Raw genomic sequence first — 19,680 nt, forward strand, 5'->3', positions numbered from 1 at the left:
GATGCATACTGCTCCGACGTGCTAACGTTCTGAGGTGAGTTATGGTGTGTTGCAAGTTTTGTGAGGTGCTTTCGTGATATTTAATGGATCGGATTACATTTTTTATTTTTCTCCGATATCCGATCCAGTAATTTAGGTCAGTATCGGACCGATACCGATACGTAATATCGGATCGGTCCATCTCTAATACACACACACACACACACACACACACACACACACACACACACACGCACAAAGTAACTCCACCAGAGTGCCTATTTCGGGTCACTTTTGCCAGTCCAAGCCCAGATAAAGGAGCAGGGTTAGAATTGGGACATTAAAAAAAACAATAATCGCTAAAAGAAATTTAATTTGTAGTTCTAAATAAATTCTAAATGCATTTAGGACGTTTTTTTACTCACTTTATGTCTCTTCTTTTTTTCTCTCCTACAACGTGGGTTACAATTGCATTAGCATGACCAATTATGCAAATTAGGCGATTATGCTATAGCGACTTCTAGAGATTTTTAGGATAGCCAATAGTGATTTTCCTTACTGAGGAGTTGGCAACACTGGCCAGGGGCTGCGACACATTTATACAGCCATATTTTGCATATGACTATGAAAGGCCCCTGGCCAGGAAGTAGTTCCTTCCAATTTAGACGATCCGAATGATACAGTTTCTTTCCACTGTGTTCCTGTTAATAAAAAACTACAAATTTTTCCCAAAGTACTAAAATATCAATATTTTAATATGAGAATCGATTCTAGAACATAAATTACTGGTATCGGAAGAATTGATATTTCAACATCGATCCGCACACCACTAATAGCGACACTGCTCAGTGGCTAGTAGATCTAAGAGCAGACTAGAGCAAACTCTCTGAATAGTATCCAATAACCATCGCAGTGGCAGACATCCAAGACAGAGTCGCCAATATTGTATGAAGAGTTGGACAGAACCATTCCCTGACATGATTCACACTTACAAGCTAAAGAGGCACCAGTGTCTGGTGGCACAAATGAACCTGCTGGTAAGGGAGAAGACACATCCAGAGTGGCTAACCAAATGCCGGACAGTCCTGGTCCCCAAGGATCGCCAGAAGGCATTGGTCCCATCCAACTACCAGCCATCTACTGGCCAATAACCTGCCTTAGTATGGAAGCCCTTGTCAAGCAACATAGTGACTATGAATAACAGGCACATGGCTCAATACATGAAACGGGCACAGAAAGGAATTGACAGAAACATCAGAGGGGCAGAACACCTGCTACTAGTAGATAGATCAAACTGACAAACTGTAGTCTGGATTCACTACAAGAAAACCTATGACTCAGTACCTCAAACATGGATCAAGAAATCCCTGGAACAATACAAGAGCACACCTTCACATACAGACTACAGCACCACATGAGAAAATAAACTTCCTTCATTGCTTTGTGTGAGTCACACACCTGTCTGTCTGGTTTCGCTGAGACGAATGTAGGTTGATACATTTGTTGAATGTGTAAAAAACTATGTTGATTGTCCTTGTTAAGGCAGACAGTGCCTCATGGTCCTTGTTCAGTATCTCAAACTGGCTGACAGGTGTTTACTGTGTGGCCAGTCTGTTTGTCTATTCACAAAGTGCTTTGTGCACCTCTGTTACAGAATATCAAAATCAAAAACACGCCTGCAGTGTCATACTAATGGTTGGTGTCAGTAAGATTAATTTAGAAACTCTTGCCAGTGGTGCTAAAATAAATAAAGATCTGCAAGGCTAACTTTACAGGGAGTGCAGAATTATTAGGCAAATGAGTATTTTGTCCACATCATCCTCTTCATGCATGTTGTCTTACTCCAAGCTGTATAGGCTCGGAAGCCTACTACCAAGGTTTTATGGACTGATGAAATGAGAGTGAGTCTTGATGGGCCAGATGGATGGGCCCGTGGCTGGATTGGTAAAGGGCAGAGAGCTCCAGTCCGACTCAGACGCCAGCAAGGTGGAGGTGGAGTACTGGTTTGGGCTGGTATCATCAAAGATGAGCTTGTGGGGCCTTTTTGGGTTGAGGATGGAGTCAAGCTCAACTCCCAGTCCTACTGCCAGTTTCTGGAAGACACCTTCTTCAAGCAGTGGTACAGGAAGAAGTCTGCATCCTTCAAGAAAAACGTGATTTTCATGCAGGACAATGCTCCATCACACGCGTCCAAGTACTCCACAGCGTGGCTGGCAAGAAAGGGTATAAAAGAAGAAAAACTAATGACATGGCCACCTTGTTCACCTGATCTGAACCCCATTGAGAACCTGTGGTCCATCATCAAATGTGAGATTTACAAGGAGGGAAAACAGTACACCTCTCTGAACAGTGTCTGGGAGGCTGTGGTTGCTGCTGCACGCAATGTTGATGGTGAACAGATCAAAACACTGACAGGATCCATGGATGGCAGGCTTTTGAGTGTCCTTGCAAAGAAAGGTGGCTATATTGGTCGCTGATTTGTTTTTGTTTTGTTTTTGAATGTCAGAGATGTATATTTGTGAATGTGGAGATGTTATATTGGTTTCACTGTTAAAAATAAATAATTGAAATGGGTATATATTTGTTTTTTGTTAAGTTGCCTAATAATTATGCACAGTAATAGTCACCTGCACACACAGATATCCCCCTAAAATAGCTAAAACTAAAAACAAACTAAAAACTACTTCCAAAAACATTCAGCTTTGATATTAATGAGTTTTTTGGGTTCATTGAGAACATGGTTGTTGTTCAATAATAGAATTATTCCTCAAAAATACAACTTGCCTAATAATTCTGCACTCCCTGTATAGTGCTTTTATCTGAGCTCAATCTGTGCTCTCACCTTAGCTAATACTGTAACACGATCTAATCTGTTATTTACAAATTGGCTGATAACATATGTTTAGAAAGTACACTATTCTTTTAGACAGCTCATGAAATGAGGCATCCAAAAACAAACAGAAAACCAAACAGGGCTGTCAGGAACTAAATTCATAATATGCATGCATTTAGCTCCTGGATCCAGAAACATATTTGCTTCATTTTTTAAAATTTGTGATATTTGCTTCAGATGTCATGCAGTTTTGTTTTGTTTTTTAATCATTATTTGTCATTCAATTTGTTTGATGAAAATTTTCATTCTAGAAGCTAACCTCATGACATTAAGGAGTGAATGTGATATCAAACAAGTGATACACAACCACGAGCACTTATAGCAATGATATCGGAGTGTAATTGTATGGTATCAATGAGAGGGAAAGTAGTCACAACAAAGGGCATTGTGCTATTGGAAGGCAAATCCAATCACAAAGGCAAATCATGAAAAGGCTGCTAGGAAAGCTGCAACATACCTGCAGAGGGTCCGGCAAGTCCTGAGGAGTCAGCTGAATGGAAAGAATACAATTAACACCTACGTCCTGCCGGTTATCAGATACCCTGCTTAGATAATAAGATGACCAAAGAAAGAGGGAGAAGCCACTATCATCAAAATAAGAAAGCTTTTTACCGTGCATGGAAGTTTTTACCCCAAATCCAGTACCCTGAGATTGTATGCTAAGGAAGGTGACTGAGAACTAGTGAGTGTCAGAACCACTATCCAGGATGAAACAACGTGGTGGAGGGTGAAGGCAACAGTGGGGCAACAGTGATCCCTGGTAGTCAGAGCACTTGGGACAGTGACCCATGGCTGGGTGAGTTGCTCCAAAAGATCGCAGGAACAACATCCAAGATCTCTGTCCCAAAGAGCGCAGTCCTAGGAACAGCAAAGATCCTGTTCAGGACCCTCAAGCTCCCAAGCCTTTGGTAGAAGATCCAGGCTTAAAGGATAAAGACCACCTGCATGACGAGTGGCGAGAACTTTTTAAAATATATATAGAGAGAGATTTACAAACCTTTGTCACTCACTAGTGGGTAATTTTCCTCAAGAAATAAATGAAAAAGTAAATTTCCTTATTTGTTAATGAATTTTACTTTGATCTAATTTTAGACTTTTTTTTTTTTTTTTTTTACTTTTGGGGTTTGAGCCATCATAGGTGACAATTGTAACCCTAACTCTACCCTAATTCTATAGTTCGAACGGCACAATCGACTCTTTAAAAGTGTGATTGTTTTTGATATGTAACTGTTAAATTTATTATTTTCTTTGTTGCCTGATTACCAACAATTTAATAAAAATATTATTATTTTTAAACAGGAGACTTAGTGAAAGATAGGGGCGACTGGGTTTTCTGTTCGACAAAGAGGGTTACCTAGATCTCTGAGACAGTCACCTGAGTAGTGAAGCTGCATGCTGGCAAGTTATCTTCAACAAACTCTGAGTTTCTCTCTGACTCCTCCTGTCCTGCTACAGCTGTTCCAGCTGACTGACTTGGTTTCATTTCCTCATTCACACAGCCTTTGATAAAGTATTACTCTGCAGAAATTCCCATCTTTGCAAACATAATAATCTGGTTAGATGTTAGTTTCTTGTTATATTTAACATGACAACTTTTATTATTGGTCACTGGATAGCACTGATTTATTATCAACTCAACCCCACCCATCCCATATATGTCTTAACTTTAGCAATTACAGTTTAAAAAAATCTTTAGGATATGGGGCTCTGATTATTATGTTTTCAACACACCCTTTTTCCACAGGAAATTTTACAAACATTTACATCTGAATTCAAGTGTTATGACTGAATGTTAAATTGAAATATTTACTAATATAAAATTGATATTAAATCTAAATATTTTTTAAATCTAAATACACTGGCACTGATTAGTGATCAGTTATTTAGATATTTCTTTAAGCAACACTGAATTGTGCCCTAACCCTAACCCTAGTTGATGGTTGGTCTGTTTTCATTCAGCACTTCCTGTACCAAAAGAGTACGTAAGGAAGGTGACAAATCAAACTTAAAACCTTTGAGTCCTTAAAGTGAAGGAATTATCCATCAATTATCTACCCTACTACCTTATCCACCAATTTCAGATCAATTGGTGGATAAGGTAGTAGAGTAAGTTCACTTCCCTGGCAAAGAAGAGTCATTACAAAACCAGCATGATGCTCTGGATCTTCCTATATCTATTGGTGAGTTCTGTGATGAAAATGAAAATAATGTGAATCCTGTGTTATGGCTTTAATATTTAGAAAATATGCCAAAACACCACAATTACCAGAAAATTGCATGAGAGAATGGCTTTTGAATAAATTATGATTCATCCTTCCAGTACGTTGTTTACACGTTACCTTGTTTTTCATTCATATATTTTTTGTCACCTTTTCTGACAAGAGACTCCTGATTGAGTCCTTCGGGTATTCTGGATGCTCCCAGTTTTGTTTGTTATCCTTTGAGCTTGTGTAATTGACCAAATCTCAATGCTGTTTCCCTCTTTGACAACCTCTTTTAACTCAGTCTGGACTCTCGCTCTTCTTAGCAATCAGTAGTTGACCTGCACTGAAGGACAATCTACATCAAGTCAAGTCCCAGGTTAGTGCAGCAGAAAAAATCATATTGTTGGTTTAAGCTGCTTAATTATGAAACAAAAGGTCAGTATGAACATGACCAACATTGTAAATGATCTACATCCCTGTTATGTAATACAAGACTCCAAATACATGCTGACAAACAGCCCTTCCATTATGTGTGTATTCTTGTATGCATTCCTTGCATTATTGTCTGTTATAACAATATGTGGAAATCTCCTTGTAATAATTTCTGTGATTTACTTCAAACAGCTCCATACTCCTACTAATTCTCTCATCCTCTCTCTTGCTGTGGCTGACCTGCTCGTTGGGATTATAGCATTTCCTCTCAGCATGGCATTCTCTCTCAGCTCATGTCTTTATCATGAGGGTTTGTTTTGCAAAGTGCGAGGGACCTTTGATATTTCACTGAGCACATGTTCCATCCTGAACCTCTGCTGTATTTCTATTGACAGATACCATGCTGTTTGCCAGCCTCTGACATATCAAACTAAAATCAGCCATCGTGTTGTTGTGTTCATGATCCTGATGAGCTGGGGGGTTTCTGGGATAATTGGAATTAGTGTCACCATTGCTGGATTTAATAATGAAAAATGTGAGGAATCATGTTTGATTGACATTCTAATGGAAAGCACTGTTGGACCCATGTTATCATTTTACCTGCCAGTGACCATAATGCTTTGTATCTACCTAAAGATTTTCTTTGTTGCTTTGAGGCAAGCAAGAAGCATCCAGAACACAAAGTGTGGACAAACTGCCAGTATCAAGGAGAGAAAGGCGACCAAAACTCTGGCTATTGTTTTGGGAGTTTTTATATTTTGCTGGAGTCCTTTTTTTCTTTGCATCACATTCCCACCATTTACCAGTGATTCTGTACCAGTTCCTGTAATTGAAACTCTTAACTGGCTTACATTGGCAAATTCAATGCTAAATCCATTTATTTATGCTTTCTTTTATAGCTGGTTCAGGTCAGCCATCAGAATGATTATTTGCGGGAAAATATTCCAAGGGGATTTTACCAACACAAATATGACTTGATAAAATATACACATTTCACAAATCTTACAGTAAAAACAAACATAAAACAGCCACTGAACCCTACCTGAAGCATCACATACATAATGTCTCAATAGCGACTGAAAGAAATAATCTGAGTAGCAAATACGTTTTGTACAAATGTACAAACACATTATTTGATTGTTCAAATAGTTTTGCAAATATTGTCATCGCTTATCGTTATGGAGGGCCAGGAGTGACAAAATGAATGAATTGATAAATATTTTATTAATTAATTTAAATTTAAATTAATTATATTAAATAAATATTTCAATAATTATTGAAATAGCGCTCAAGCTGTTATACCGCCAGCAAAGTGCAGGTCCCGGTACACAACTGTCATAGCCCCCGCTGACTGTCACCTCTCACAGGTTGAACACCGACTTCATTTACTGAGAATATATCTATTGGGTCTTTATTTCCTGATGTTCGTATGTGACATACTTTGTTTCAGTTGCCAATTCTGAATTTAAACTAACAATAAGAATATGTTTAAGAGGGAGGAAATAAATAGTCAATAATCAGTGTGCCCTGTGTATTCACGCATAATCTTTATAAAAACAGATAACATTGTTGTTTCCATCATGTAGTAACTGTTAGGTTTAACTATACAAAGCTTGTTAGAAACACATACAGACTTCACGATGTTCGACTAATATTTTCATTGTGAATATTAAGCATGAGGGTAATGTAGAGTCGAGCTGCTGTCTCAGAGCCCTGCATACTACAGAGTGAGGTCAGCATATCCAGGATATCTTTCCGTTATCTGGAATCACTGACCCTAACACTGGGAACTGGATAAACAGTCACACAAAGCTGGTTCTCAGCTCTCTAAGTTAACCCAGTGTTTCCCAGCATGGTTAAATAAAAGCATTGGCAGCATCAAACTAATCTAACATCATCTACGAGTCTGATTAATTGGTCATATAAATACTCTTTTACAGAAAATCATCCTTATTAGTGCCAACTATTCCAGAGAAGTGAAAATCTCTGGAATAAAGAAAATAAAGACATACCAGCCAAACACAACACTGTTGTAAAAGAAATGAACGCTTCAGGAATGCATAGTGGAATGAACATGATTGGTTGAACAGGTGTTCCTGCATGTTCTGTGTTATCTGCATTTCCATCAGCATAAGAGACTCAGCAGCAGATTAGAATATAAGTGTTATAAGTATAATGTTATAAGTATAATATCATTTATACATTTAATAAATCACCAAATTAATTAACGCATGTTCCCGTGACACGACGAAGGGGATGACCTGCCAATCTCTGGGGGCGAGATCACTGAGGCAGTTAAACAACTCCTTGGTGGCAGAGCCCCTGGGGTGGATGAGGTCCGTCCTGAGTTCCTGAAGGCTCTGGATGTTGTAGGGCTGTCTTGGTTGACATGTCTCTACAATGAGGGTGCATGAGAGTTTGCCCAACCAGTCTACATGTGTTTTGTGGACTTGGAGAAGGCATTTGACTGTGTCCCTCGGTGGGTCCTGTGGGGGGTGCTCTGGGAGTATGGGGTTTCTGGCCCGTTGCTACGGGTCATTCAGTCCTTATACAACCGTTGCAAGAGCTTGGTCAGCATAGCTGGCAATAAGTCGGACTCGTTTCTGGTGGGTGATGGGCTCCACCAGGGCTGCCCTTTGTCACCGATCCTGTTCATAATTGTTATGGACAGAATTTCTAGGCATAGCCAAGTGGCGGAAGGCTTTCACTTTGGTGGTCTCAGGATCTCATCTCTGCTTTTTGCAGATGATGTGGTTCTGTTAGCTTCTCCGGGTGATGGCCTCCAGCTCGCCTTGGAACGGTTCACAGCCGAGTGTGAAGCAGTGGGAATGAGAATCAGCACCTCCATGATCCTCAGCTAGAAAAGGGTGGAGTGCCCACTCCGGACGAGTTCCTGCCCCAAGTGGAGGAGGTCTCGGGGTTTTGTTCACGAGTGACGGGAGAAGGGAGTGGGAGATCGACAGACTGATTGGTGCAGCGGCTGCAGCGATGCGGATGTTGTACCGGTCTGTTGTGGTGAAGAGAGAGCTGGGTGTAAAAGGGAAGCTCTCAATTTACCGGTCGATCTACGTCCCTACCCTCACCTATGGTCACGAGCTGTGGGTAGTAACCTAAAGAATGAGATCGCGGATACAAATGGTGGAAATGGGTTTCCTCCGAACCGTGGCTGTCCTCTCCCTTAGAGATAGGGTGAAATGTTCAGCCTAAGAGTAGAACCGCTGCTCCTCCACATCGAAAGCAGCCAGTTGAGGTGGTTCGGGCATCTGATAAGGATGCCTCCTGCGTGCCTCCTGGGTGAGGTTTACCAGGCATGTGCCACCGGGAGGAGGCCCCAGGGCAGACTCAAGACATACTGGAAAGATTATATCTCTCGGCTGGCCTGGGAACACCTTGGTGTAGCTGGAGGAGGTGGCTGGGGAGTGGGATGTCTGGGCTTCTCTGCTTGGGCTGCTGCCCCTTCGACCCAGCACCGGATAAGCGGAAGAAAATGGATGGATGAATGGATGTTCCCGTGACAATACCGGGCTTCGTTTCCGCAGTGATTTTAGCACAGTTGTCACGGTTCTGGGTCATTTTGCTATACTGATGTTTTTAAAAGTTATGTTTGACTTTGACTGTATTGTTTCTGTGATGCTTAGAACTCAAATTGCACTGCTGGAAATAGTTTATTTTGATGCACATGCTGTTTTTCTTTTGTTTTGTTTTTTTGCATATTTGCATTATTCGTTTTTTCCTCCTGTATATAAAAATTGGTGTATCTCAAAGATAAAACTATGAAGACACATAAATTTCCCATGGTTGGAAACTATTTTGTGTAACTTTTTTGTATTTACAGTTTTGAGGGATAAGCCTTTTAAATTTCTCTAACTAGAAATATATGTTTAAAAAAACAAAAACAATTTTCAATTTTTTTGTAGTTTATTGCACTTTTTTGCAATTTATGTAGTTTCTATGGACTTAATGCATACATAGTATTAAAATTTGGGCTATAACGGTTGAATTGATATAATGTATAGTAACTTGAAATGCTCCCACAAATGGCGCTACAGCATGCAAAAATATAATAATAATAATAATAAAAATAATAATGTATTGCATTTACATAGCGCTTTTCGGGGCCCTCAAAGCGCTGTAAAATTCCACTATTCATTCACTCTCACATTCACACACTGGTGGAGGCAAGCTACAGTTGTAGCCACAACTGCCCTGGGGTAGGTACATATCGCGCCATCGGCCCCTCTGGCCATCACCAGTAGGCGGTAGGTGAAGTGTCTTGTCAACAACCGAGACTGTCCGATGTAAGCTTTTTATATCAGAGAGGTTTGCAGGAGGGAAAGTGATCATTCAAAATATGAATTTGACGGATTTTTGTTTAAAAAAAAAGAAAAAGTCAAAATTGTTGCATGTAAATGAAGTCATCCTGAGCACTGTAAAATGTTTGTTGTTTGATACCAGGAAGTGGAGAATGTGCACGAATCCATGAAAATCTTGATTAAAACAGATTGAAACCATAATCCATGGATGTTCAGAGAATCATTTAAATTTAACAATTAATTTAGTTTGTTCTTTTCACCATCCACCTTTGAATCTGTTGCAATGCGTATACCATTTCTGGCATTATGCTATCGTTGCTACTGCATGTCTCATTCACTACTACAATATTTTTATTTCACTTACATTTGTTAGGCGGGGCTGTGTGCAGGCAGGAATAGGACCCAAGGTGCAGACTCCGGAGACAGACGTGAACTCAAAAAAGGCTTTAATTCTGAACGCAACATGACATAACTTGAAAAAACTCAAAATAAACTTACACCGGTGGACAGACAAAACACACAGCAAAATAAACGGTAGATCACGACACTGACACAGAGAAACACAGGGCTTAAATACACAGAGGGAGCAATCAGGGAATGAGTAACAGGAGGGAAACACAGCTGGGACAAATCAGAACTGACGAGACCAAAGAAGCGTAAACTGAACACACTGAGAAAAGACAGAGACCTTCAAAGTAAAACAGGAAACACATAACACAGACTGAACAAAGACACAGCCTCACATGTAGGCACTACAGAGGGAACAGAGACGTGGGACCAGGGCAGACACAAACACTGAGTGGACACGGGGATATAGGAACTAAGGATACACATAGACGCGAACTAGACAAGGGGATGCAGGTGATAGGGGAGACAGAGCAACTAAAGAAGACAGAGACATAAACCATGAGACAGAACTCAAAGAAACCAAAAAACTAGAAAATATGAATAATATCATACACTCAAAAACCCTGGGTCAACGACCCAGGCATCCTAACAGTACCCCCCCCCCCTTAAGGGCTGGCTTCCAGACAGCCCAAACCAAAACCTCAAAATAAAAAAAAACAAAAACAACCCAACCAGGGTGGGCGGCGGGGGAAACAGGATGGAGGGCTCGAAACAAATGAAACACATTGAGCCAGAAACAAAAAAAAGTGCAAACACTGGAGCCCGGAAAGCAACAGAACAAAAAACAGGCTCATGACAGGCGCAGGCAGCCAGGAAAAACAGTTCACAAAAAGTTCAGGGGGCCGGCCCGGAGGCTGACAGCACAATAGTCCAAACCCGGGCAGTTCAGGGGGGCGGCCCGGAGGCTGACGGCCCAAGAGCCCAGAAAACAGTTCAGGAGGCCGGCCAGGCGGGAGGCACCGGTGGCGACGGAGCAGATCAGGAGGCCGGCCGGGCAGGAGACACCGACGGCGACCGAGCAGATCAGGAGGCCGGCCGGGCGGGAGGCACCGACGGCGACGTAGTTCAGGGGGCCGTCCATGACAGCAATGATGTCCAGTCATCGGCCGGAGAGGACGTGCAGGACGAGCAGGCCGGACGGGACGAGCAGGACGTGCAGGACGAGCAGGCCGGACGGGACGAGCAGGACGTGCAGGCCGGACAGGACGTGCAGGCCGGACAGGACGTGCAGGACGAGCAGGCCGGACAGGACGAGCAGGCCGGACAGGACGTGCAGGAACAGACAGCATGGAGACCTCTGGAGCAGACGAAGCTGAACACTCGGAGGCTGGACCAGGCGGAGCTGCAGAGGCCGAAGCCGGACCAGGCTGAGGCGAAGCAGGAACAGAGGCTGCTGCAGAGGCTGAGGCCGGACCAGGCGAAGCTGCAGACTCGGAGGCCGGACCAGGCGGAGCTGCAGACTCGGAGGCCGGACCAGGCGGAGCTGCAGACTCGGAGGCCGGACCAGGCGGAGCTGCAGACTCGGAGGCCGGACCAGGCGTAGCAGAGGCAGAAGCTGGACCAGGCGTTGCAGAGGCAGAAGCTGGACCAGGCGTAGCAGAGGCAGAAGGCTGAACAGGCTCCTCGGGCCCTCCAGCTGACGTGGCACGTGGCTGAACGGGCTCCTCGGGCCCTCCAGCTGACGAGACAGGTGGCTGAACGGGCTCCTCGGGCCCTCCAGCTGACGAGACAGGTGGCTGAACGGGCTCCTCGGGCCCTCCAGCTGACGTGGCAGAAGGCTGAACGGGCTCCTCGGGCCCTCCAGCTGACGAGACAGGTGGCTGAACGGGCTCCTCGGGCCCTCCAGCGGAGACAGGTGGCTGAACGGGCTCCTCGGGCCCTCCAGCGGAGACAGGTGGCTGAACGGGCCCCTCGGAGCCTCCAGCGGAAACAGGTGGCCGAACGGGCCCCTCGGAGCCTCCAGCGGAGACAGGTGGCTGAACGGGCCCCTCGGAGCCTCCAGCGGAAACAGGTGGCCGAACGGGCCCCTCGGAGCCTCCAGCGGAGACAGGTGGCTGAACGGGCCCCCCCTCGGACCCTCCAGCGGAGACAGGAGGCTGAACGGGCCCCTCGGACCCTCCAGCGGAGACAGGAGGCTGAACGGGCCCCTCGGAGCCTCCAGCGGAAACAGGTGGCCGAACGGGCCCCTCGGAGCCTCCAGCGGAGACAGGTGGCTGAACGGGCCCCCCCTCGGACCCTCCAGCGGAGACAGGTGGCCGAACGGGCTCCTCGGGCCCTCCAGCGGAGACAGGTGGCCGAACGGGCCCCTCGGAGCCTCCAGCGGAAACAGGTGGCTGAACGGGCCCCCCCTCGGACCCTCCAGCGGAGACAGGAGGCTGAACGGGCTCCTCGGGCCCTCCAGCGGAGACAGGTGGCTGAACGGGCCCCCCCTCGGACCCTCCAGCGGAGACAGGAGGCTGAACGGGCTCCTCGGGCCCTCCAGCGGAGACAGGTGGCTGAACGGGCTCCTCGGGCCCTCCAGCGGAGACAGGTGACTGAACGGGCCCCCCCTCGGACCCTCCAGCGGAGACAGGAGGCTGAACGGGCCCCTCGGAGCCTCCAGCGGAGACAGGAGGCTGAACGGGCCCCTCGGAGCCTCCAGCGGAAACAGGTGGCCGAACGGGCCCCTCGGAGCCTCCAGCGGAGACAGGTGGCTGAACGGGCCCCCCCTCGGACCCTCCAGCGGAGACAGGAGGCTGAACGGGCTCCTCGGGCCCTCCAGCGGAGACAGGTGGCTGAACGGGCTCCTCGGGCCCTCCAGCGGAGACAGGTGGCTGAACGGGCCCCCCCTCGGACCCTCCAGCGGAGACAGGAGGCTGAACGGGCCCCTCGGAGCCTCCAGCGGAAACAGGTGGCCGAACGGGCCCCTCGGAGCCTCCAGCGGAGACAGGTGGCTGAACGGGCCCCCCCTCGGACCCTCCAGCGGAGACAGGAGGCTGAACGGGCCCCTCGGAGCCTCCAGCGGAAACAGGTGGCCGAACGGGCCCCTCGGAGCCTCCAGCGGAGACAGGTGGCTGAACGGGCCCCCCCTCGGACCCTCCAGCGGAGACAGGAGGCTGAACGGGCTCCTCGGGCCCTCCAGCGGAGACAGGTGGCTGAACGGGCTCCTCGGGCCCTCCAGCGGAGACAGGTGACTGAACGGGCTCCTCGGGCCCTCCAGCGGAGGCAGAAGGCTGAACGGGCTCCTCGGGCCCTCCAGCTGACGTGGCAGAAGGCTGAACGGGCTCCTCGGGCCCTCCAGCTGACGTGGCAGAAGGCTGAACGGGCTCCTTGGGCCCTCCAGCTGACGTGGCAGAAGGCTGAACGGATGACAGAGGAGAGGAGTGACGATGGCGTCGCTTCCTTCTAGATGAGGGAAGTGAAACTGGTGGAGATACGGAGACCTCCTCCTCATCCGACCACATGGCCGCCAGGAAAAAGGCAGGCGAACAAGGTCCTGGCTGGTGTGAGGAAGGAGAGGCAGTCTGAGGTAGCGACGAGGCAGGTGGTGAGTGTGTGTTGTCCTGGGGCGGCGGTGAAGAAGTGGAAGTGAAGGTAGAGAGAGCAAGCTCGCCAGCCCTGACTTGCTCCCTCCAGGCCGCTATGGAGCTGCCCAGCACTGTGTCCATAGAAAACTGAGTAAGCCGAGGGTTGCTCCGAATGATGGCATCCACAGCACTTAGCCCAACTGCCATGGTCCTCAAATCATTGGCCTGAGCAATGCGGTCAAGCAGGCGCACCAGCCGCTCCATCTCGCCGTTGAACTCAAAGGAAAAAGAGTCTGCAGGGTCCATGTTCTGGTCGCGATCTTCTGTTAGGTGGGGCTGTGTGCAGGCAGGAATAGGACCCAAGGTGCAGACTCCGGAGACAGACGTGAACTCAAAAAAGGCTTTAATTCTGAACGCAACATGACATAACTTGAAATAGTGATGGCCCGCTTGAAGCTGACGCTCCGGAGCTTGTGTCGAAAAAAACAACACACTGGTTCAGAAGCACTGTGTCGAGGCTTGCTTCGTTTGGCAAAAATCACGTGACCAGTGACGTCCGAAGCTTCATTACGCACGTAACTGCTTCAGTACCTGATTCAAATGGATATAAGGAAGTGAATCATCCATGGGATTCGTGGAGTGTGTTGATGGTGACAGAGAGCGAAGAGGTGATCATTCCACTGACAGATATGGAGCCAGCGAGGAAGAGAGGATGTTCTGGCGTGTGGAGATATTTTGAGTTGATTTTGCTCAATTCATTTTATCTGCTGAAGTGAAAAACTTGAAATGTCCAAAATCATGTTTTCATAATGGAAATGCCATTACAGCATACTTTAACTGATCAAGCACACACATCCATACATATGCAATAATACTAAGTGCAATAATCCTTTCTGTCATCGTTGTATTTTTACTCAGTTGTATATAGCATTCGTATTCTATTTTTATCTTATTGTATATTTTTATTCTATTTTATTCTACTGTATATAGTATATTATTTTATTCTATTCTGTACAGCTGTGTACTGTATTTATTCTTATTGTATTCTAATTTTTGCGTCATAACTTTTGCACTGTCCACTTCCTGCTGTGACAAAACAAATTTCCCACGTGTGGGACTAATAAAGGTTATCTTATCTTATCTTATCTTATATGACTTTAGGAACACTTCCATGTGAATTAAAGCTGATGAAGACTACAAAAATGTATTTGACACTATACGTACATTACATTGCTACAGTTTAGAAAATCATTTTGTTTATTGTTTTTAGGTGATAGTCTGCAGGACCCAGGAATACCTGCATATCTACCAGCTTGCAGTGTGGTTCCTGCACTCCACAGCCTCTTCTGTTCCATGCAAGTGGATTTTCTCCAGAGCAGGAGAAACTATTTCTAAGAAAGGAAAGAGACTCAGCCAGCGCACAGTAACACTAATCCTCTTTTTAACTGTAAATAACAAAAAGGCTACCTTACATAGATCATGTTCTTACTTTGCAAGTTCTTGATTAGGGGTGGGTTTTGATTATCGCTTTTCTGATTACAATCCATGCTAAATTGAATAAAGTGATATTGATTCATTAAAATCCCGTGTCGATTTGTAAATTAACGTTATTATGCCTGAAACGCCAGCATCTCAGGTTAAACCTCACAACATGTCGTCAAACACCATGCAGCTAAAACAGTAACTGGGAGCAGGTTTACGGATTCTGCATACAAACGTGAACACAGAGCGCGGACCCGACGCGTCAGAATCAGATTTTGGTGCTTCGTCGGGTCCGCGCTGTGTTTGCCTCTTTTTTTCCCGCTGGCTTCTGCAGCTGCAGGTTTCATAACTCTCTGTTTACATCTCTAATTAAGTCTCACATGTGTCAGCTTTCTTTTAATAGATACGAAATTATGGATATATACTGATACATGACCAGAATTGTAATATTTCTGACTGAGGCAAAACTTTCCAGATTCCAATCAAATTGAATCGGATCCTGTATCGAATCAAAATGATTCTACAAATCAGTAACGATGCAGCCGTACTCAGCCCCCTAAGCATTTTCCCTTTCCAGTTCACAATCAATCCCACCCCTAGGTCAAAAATATGTATAGGACAATTGGCCTAATCTAATATTTTATATGAACCTGTCCAGCTGTCCAGTGATTAAATGACAAGTAGATGGAGGCAGGACTTCACAGCAGGGGCATACTCCATAATGTGCTGTGCGTTATCATATGTATAATGTATATATTGCTCACTTATTGTATTTACCAACATCAAGGAGTTATGAGCAAAGAAAGGCCACACCATAGTGCATGTTTAAATAAATGTATTAAATAAATAAATGTTTAAATAGGGAAAGTTTATTGATCAAAATGTATTACGCAAATATGCATTACATTTTTTTCAGCCCCCCAATCGAGAAGACAAAACCAATTACATGTTCAAAGCAACGGAACGGTGGCCCAATATCGGAGAGAACTCCACTCTTGAGTGAGCAGTGATGATTGAGCAGTCCGTTTTATTTTGCAGATTCAAGCTGCTCTTCAAAATATTCGCCACCAGATGTCACCGGAGAGGACTGTGTTGAAAAGCTTCGAGTAATGAACCATTTTTCAATACAAGCTTCAGTGCTTCGGAAAGCTTCATTTGGCCATCACTAACTTGAAAAAACTCAAAATAAACTTACACCGGTGGACAGACAAAACACACAGCAAAATAAACGGTAGATCGCGACACGGACACAGAGAAACACAGGGCTTAAATACACAGAGGGAGCAACCAGGGAATGAGTAACAGGAGGGAAACACAGCTGGGACAAATCAGAACTGACGAGACCAAAGAAGCGTAAACTGAACACACTGAGAAAAGACAGAGACCTTCAAAGTAAAACAGGAAACACATAACACAGACTGAACAAAGACACAGCCTCACATGTAGGCACTACAGAGGGAACAGAGACGTGGGACCAGGGCAGACACAAACACTGAGTGGACACGGGGATATAGGAACTAAGGATACACATAGACGCGAACTAGACAAGGGGATGCAGGTGATAGGGGAGACAGAGCAACTAAAGAAGACAGAGACATAAACCATGAGACAGAACTCAAAGAAACCAAAAAACTAGAAAATATGAATAATATCATACACTCAAAAACCCTGGGTCAACGACCCAGGCATCCTAACAACATTTGCGTGGAAACCTTTGACTTGTTTAAAAAAAATAATCTTTAGTATATTACACAGGAAATCTGAATAATTTGGAACCAGCCATGTGGTCTCGCAACACAATCTTCATACCTTTAACCCCAATTTTTGTAGATAAGGAAATACCTTTACTGCAGAAAAAGTGTTGATGAAATTGAAGGAGAAAAACCTGCACTGCTAAGGCAAGAGGAGAAAGTGAATAACATTGTCTGAAGGAAGCCAGGAGACGTGCAGCTTTTTAAAACTCTCTCTTTAAGTTACCCCCTCACTAATTCGGCATAAGTGCCCTTCAGATATCAGCTCAGGATACTCAGTTCACGGCTCTCAGTTATCACACAATGACTCTCAAACCTTCCCAAATCATGTCTATTTATTCTGAATGTAACGGTTCCCTCTACCTGATGTTTCTGGTACTGCATGGAGATGTCATTTATCTGTTTGCCATCCGTTCTGTCCATATTTACCAACAAAGGAGTAGGGAACATTATTCTTCAACTTTTGTCACTCTTGTAGATTTAATGGTACATATTTAAGGGATTAACAGCTTGTAGCATGTGAAGGGTGTTAGATGTACACCATGATATCCTTGGGTATGGTTTTTTCTTTTTCTTATGAAGTCATGAAATCTAAGCCACAAGGTCCTGGTCTGGTTAGACAGAGTAATGGAAAACTCTATAATGCAACTCTATAAATAAAAAAAAACAAAAAACAAAAAACAAAGCATACACACTCAGTATTGCAAACTGTTTATTTGTAGTAAATGGAAAGTGTGCCATTCAGTGAGAGAGGGAGAAAGAGGGCTGGGTAGTTGGGGACGGTTGATGTCTTTGGTCCATACTCTGGTGGAGGGGACTTTGATAAATCAGTGGGAAAAGAGAAAAAGGCACTTGAGTTTACAGTTGTCTCAGAAAGGTTTTTGAGAAGATGGACAAAGGGTTTACTGGAAGAAATTAATGAACTTTATGTTTTAACCTCCATTAGGCCTAATATGAATATCACATACAAAATGCCCTATGTGAGCACAAATTATATACCTACATATATGTATATACAGTAAGGAAACAAATAAAGGATTGAAAAAAAAAAGAATGTGAATTGTTTGATTTATCCCAGTGGGAATTCTTTACAGGCAGAGGAAAAGAAGGAAAAAAAAACAGGCAGAAAAGTTGCACAGGACGATAGTTTCTTTGGCGATAACTTAATATCCCTACAGTTAGGAATGTAAAACAAAGGGTGGTTGAAGGAAGGCAGACAACTTTGCAGATGAGATAATTAATGAATTGTTTAGCATTTGTCCTGCAGCTTTAAATCACTTCATACCGCAGCCCGTCGATGATGAGCTGGCTCAGATTTTGGTACAACTTCAGTCTATACAGATCTTTGTGATGATATAACCCCCCTACCAGCTGTGCATGCACTTAAAAGGAAACATTTTGGGAAATGCGCTCGCCGTCTTATGGAGTGTCCAGCAAGTTTGGATGAGAAGAGCAATTGCCTATCTGAACAGGGTTAGCTTTGCATAGCATAGGCCAGTCTGGCTTTATCCAGCTGTAACACAATGCACCTAATCAGCACATCCGACGCCCATAAATCACATTAAATGTTTTGAAGATTTTTTTTTTTTTAAATTTACATGTGACTATTTTGCAGGGTCAGGCTGCGTGCCAGAGAACCATATTCAAAAGGGGTGAATTTGTTCCCGAATTAAAGATTTACAACATTTGTAAAAAACAATAACTTTAGATTCATAACTTTACTGCATTTAACGATTCTAGTTTGTTACTTTACACAGCTGCAATAGGATAGCTCACAAGCAGTGTGACAGATGCATCCAGTGACTCTGTTATTGCAGCTCTATGCAGCTGTGACTTCTGTTATTGAGGTGCTTAGCAGACAATTTAGTTACACTGGAAATGAATTTGTATCATATTTTACAGTTATTTGCTTTGAGTCAGTGACTCAGTTGTTTTTATCATATCTAAATGTAAGCTTTTTATATCAGAGAGGTTTAGGGGGGGGGGAGTGATCATTCAAAATATGAATTTGAAGCTTTTTTTTTTTTTAAAGAAAAAGACAAAATTGTTGCATGTAAATGAAGTCATCCTGAGCACTGTAAAATGTTTGTTGTTTGATACCAGGAAGTGGAGAATGTGCATGAATCCATGCAAATCTTGATTAAAACAGATTCCAACCACAATGAATTTAGTTTGTTTTTTTTCCGCCAGATTCTGTGAAATCTGTTGCACTGTTCATTTTCCAGCTGGATTTTTGTAGCTTTCTCAGAATTCAGATCAACGTAAAGTTTTTCAAAAGCTGTTATTTCTCTTCTATAAATGACACATTTAGCAAGTTTGAAAAAATTGTCCTCAATATTTCACCTCGACATCTTTAAAATGCTCTAACTGGTAAGGACTGTGCTTCAAGTGCAGCATTTACAGCCACCACCAAAAGTAGTAACTATACTTTAATAGACATGCTTCATTTAATAAAGCTTTAAGTCACATTTGAACGATTTTTTGATATAATGGTGCCCCCTGCTGGATGATCTGCACACTCTTACCGTTTCCACACAGTTGTTTCTAAACGTTTTTGACATTATTTTCATTGTTTTTCGGCTTGTTTTGTTTTGGGAACCATAAAATGAAATTGTTCGAGCTCCTTGTCTGGTCTTACCAACAACTCTACAAGTAAAACTAAACATACAGTTAGTAATGATCCAGTAGATATGTTAAAAAACTACACAACAC

General features: G+C 44.0%; 2 protein-coding genes across 2 annotated transcripts; one reads left to right on the top strand and one right to left on the bottom strand.

The window, feature by feature from the left end:
* Positions 1 to 5,499: 5,499 nt before the first annotated feature.
* On the top strand, positions 5,500 to 6,486 carry LOC146610827 (trace amine-associated receptor 1-like). Its single transcript, XM_085345559.1, has one exon. It carries the CDS (start codon positions 5,500 to 5,502, stop codon positions 6,484 to 6,486), a length of 987 nt encoding a protein of 328 aa, XP_085201685.1.
* A 1,246-nt stretch (positions 6,487 to 7,732) lies between these two features.
* On the bottom strand, positions 7,733 to 14,041 carry LOC146610828 (uncharacterized). Its single transcript, XM_085345560.1, has 7 exons — positions 13,574 to 14,041; positions 12,290 to 12,442; positions 11,669 to 12,019; positions 11,502 to 11,596; positions 10,897 to 11,402; positions 8,439 to 8,515; positions 7,733 to 7,903 (listed from the first exon to the last, which is right to left on the bottom strand). The coding sequence occupies exons 1-7, from the start codon at positions 14,039 to 14,041 to the stop codon at positions 7,733 to 7,735; spliced, it is 1,821 nt and encodes a 606-aa protein (XP_085201686.1).
* Positions 14,042 to 19,680: the final 5,639 nt, after the last annotated feature.

Source organism: Diplotaxodon limnothrissa, linkage group LG20, assembly GCF_057381915.1.
Source record: "Diplotaxodon limnothrissa isolate DT_005_m linkage group LG20, D_limnothrissa_male_GT1.1, whole genome shotgun sequence".
Lineage (NCBI taxonomy): Eukaryota > Metazoa > Chordata > Actinopteri > Cichliformes > Cichlidae > Diplotaxodon > Diplotaxodon limnothrissa.